The sequence below is a fragment of the Thermochaetoides thermophila genome, assembly GCF_000221225.1.
Source record: "Thermochaetoides thermophila DSM 1495 unplaced genomic scaffold scf7180000011806, whole genome shotgun sequence".
NCBI classification, from domain to species: domain Eukaryota; kingdom Fungi; phylum Ascomycota; class Sordariomycetes; order Sordariales; family Chaetomiaceae; genus Thermochaetoides; species Thermochaetoides thermophila.
In genome coordinates this window covers 1,066,470-1,068,127 of record NW_006383023.1, presented here as the reverse complement: position 1 = coordinate 1,068,127, position 1,658 = coordinate 1,066,470, and the positions used below count along the sequence as shown (strand labels likewise).

At 52.8% G+C, this 1,658-nt stretch overlaps 1 protein-coding gene across 1 annotated transcript; it reads left to right on the top strand.

Moving 5' to 3' along the window:
• Window positions 1-269: 269 nt before the first annotated feature.
• Window positions 270-1,440, top strand: CTHT_0003300 (uncharacterized protein; the record flags this gene model as incomplete). The annotated part of the gene is made up of 5 exons (XM_006690814.1): window positions 270-274; window positions 334-404; window positions 458-917; window positions 981-1,080; window positions 1,351-1,440. The coding sequence occupies 5 exons, from the start codon at window positions 270-272 to the stop codon at window positions 1,438-1,440; spliced, it is 726 nt and encodes a 241-aa protein (XP_006690877.1).
• Between the last annotated feature and the right edge of the window lie 218 nt (window positions 1,441-1,658).

The following is a 1,658-nucleotide window of genomic DNA, read 5'->3' as shown; positions in this document are numbered from 1 at the left end:
CTAGCACCAGATCGCAGTCCTCTCAAGGACAGCCGTCGCCGGCATATTTCAGTCCAACCCTCTCACAGTCACCAAGCTTTCTTTCGACACCAGTCTCTCAACAGCAGCAGCCTTTTAGTCTGCTTCCATCAGAAGGAGCCACAAACTCGGAGTGGTTTGGTGCAAAGTGCCAGAGTCGAGAGACTCCGCTTCTCCAAGTAGAGTCTGCGACCGCACAGTCGCGAGTGACGCGATCATCTTCACCCCTTGCGTCGACTGAGACAGAAACCATGAGGTAAGACTTTCCAAGGATTGTCACATCATCCTTTATGAGGACCTAACACTTCGGACAAGCACCACTACTGCTATTTCGTATGATCCCGGATTCAGCGTCGGCACTAGGTCAGCCTACCCCTCGTGGCCAGGTACGCTGTCTTTGTTCGTCCTTATCCACCAGATGGTATCTGACTTGTTATAGGGGTGGATTCTGGGAGTAGCCTGGTGCCGCCGGAGTATGGAGCGTATGGGTCTGACGCCGGCTACACCCCGCCGAGCGGATCCAGATCAGTCACAGCGAGCCCGCCGAGGATTGGCCTCACTCCTGAGCAGCGAGAATTGAAGCGTCAGCATGATCAAGCGAGGCACAACGCTAAGCTTCAGATTCGTGGAAGGAGGATGGAGAGTCCGGCTTCATCAGTTTACTCACCTCCGGCAACTTTGGGGGATTTGACCACGAGCACAACTGCACTACCCGTTTACACCACAGCACCCGCTCAGCTTCCATTACTCTCTGAACCTCCTACTCAGTACATGGGGCCATACAACCAACCAACACCGAGCATGTATGCCACACCTTACTCTCCTCCACAGAACACATACCTGGATTACACCAGCTATCCCCCACCGGCAGCCCCAAGTCTTCCATCACAGCAGTACGGGTACGTGTTAACAATGCCGATCCGCATCATGGCAACTTCACTGACTTAACTGATTCTCAAAAGTCTTGGAGTCTATCACCCAGTTGCTCAACCATATCCGGCTGTGACTAATGCAAATGCCGCCGTTGCAGCCGCAGCAGCAGCTGCTGCTGCAGGAAGCCAGGTTCGAGTTGTACAGAGCCGGCCAAAGCCACAGTGCTGGGACCATGGGTGCAACGGGCGGCAATTTTCGACATTCAGCAACCTCCTACGGCATCAGCGTGAGAAGTCTGGGCAGGCAGCAAAGGCGACTTGTCCAAACTGCGGGGCGGAGTTTACTAGGACAACGGCACGCAACGGGCACTTGCTGCACGACAAATGCAAGAAAAAAAATATCCAGAACCAGCAAAATCAGCGGAGTCAACAAAATCAGCAGAACCAACAAAACCAACAGAGTCAGCAAAACCAGACTAATGGGACTTCGGGCCTTGGGTCGACGACGCCACAAAACGGCCAACCCACGGAGTCTGCCAACTCCAGGTAACGGGAACACATGAGCCAATCTTTCCACGGCGTTGCATTTTATGGGATTCTTAGTTCATTTTCCTTTAGGCTGTCTAATATTCACGGCGATATTCGATTTCCACGATGGCATTACCTCCACGCTTTTCCTAATCTGCCGTATAACATAGGGTTTGGCATGGGGGGACATATACTTGGGGGTATGGCTAATATTTGGGGGGATTTGGGCTTGCTACTTGG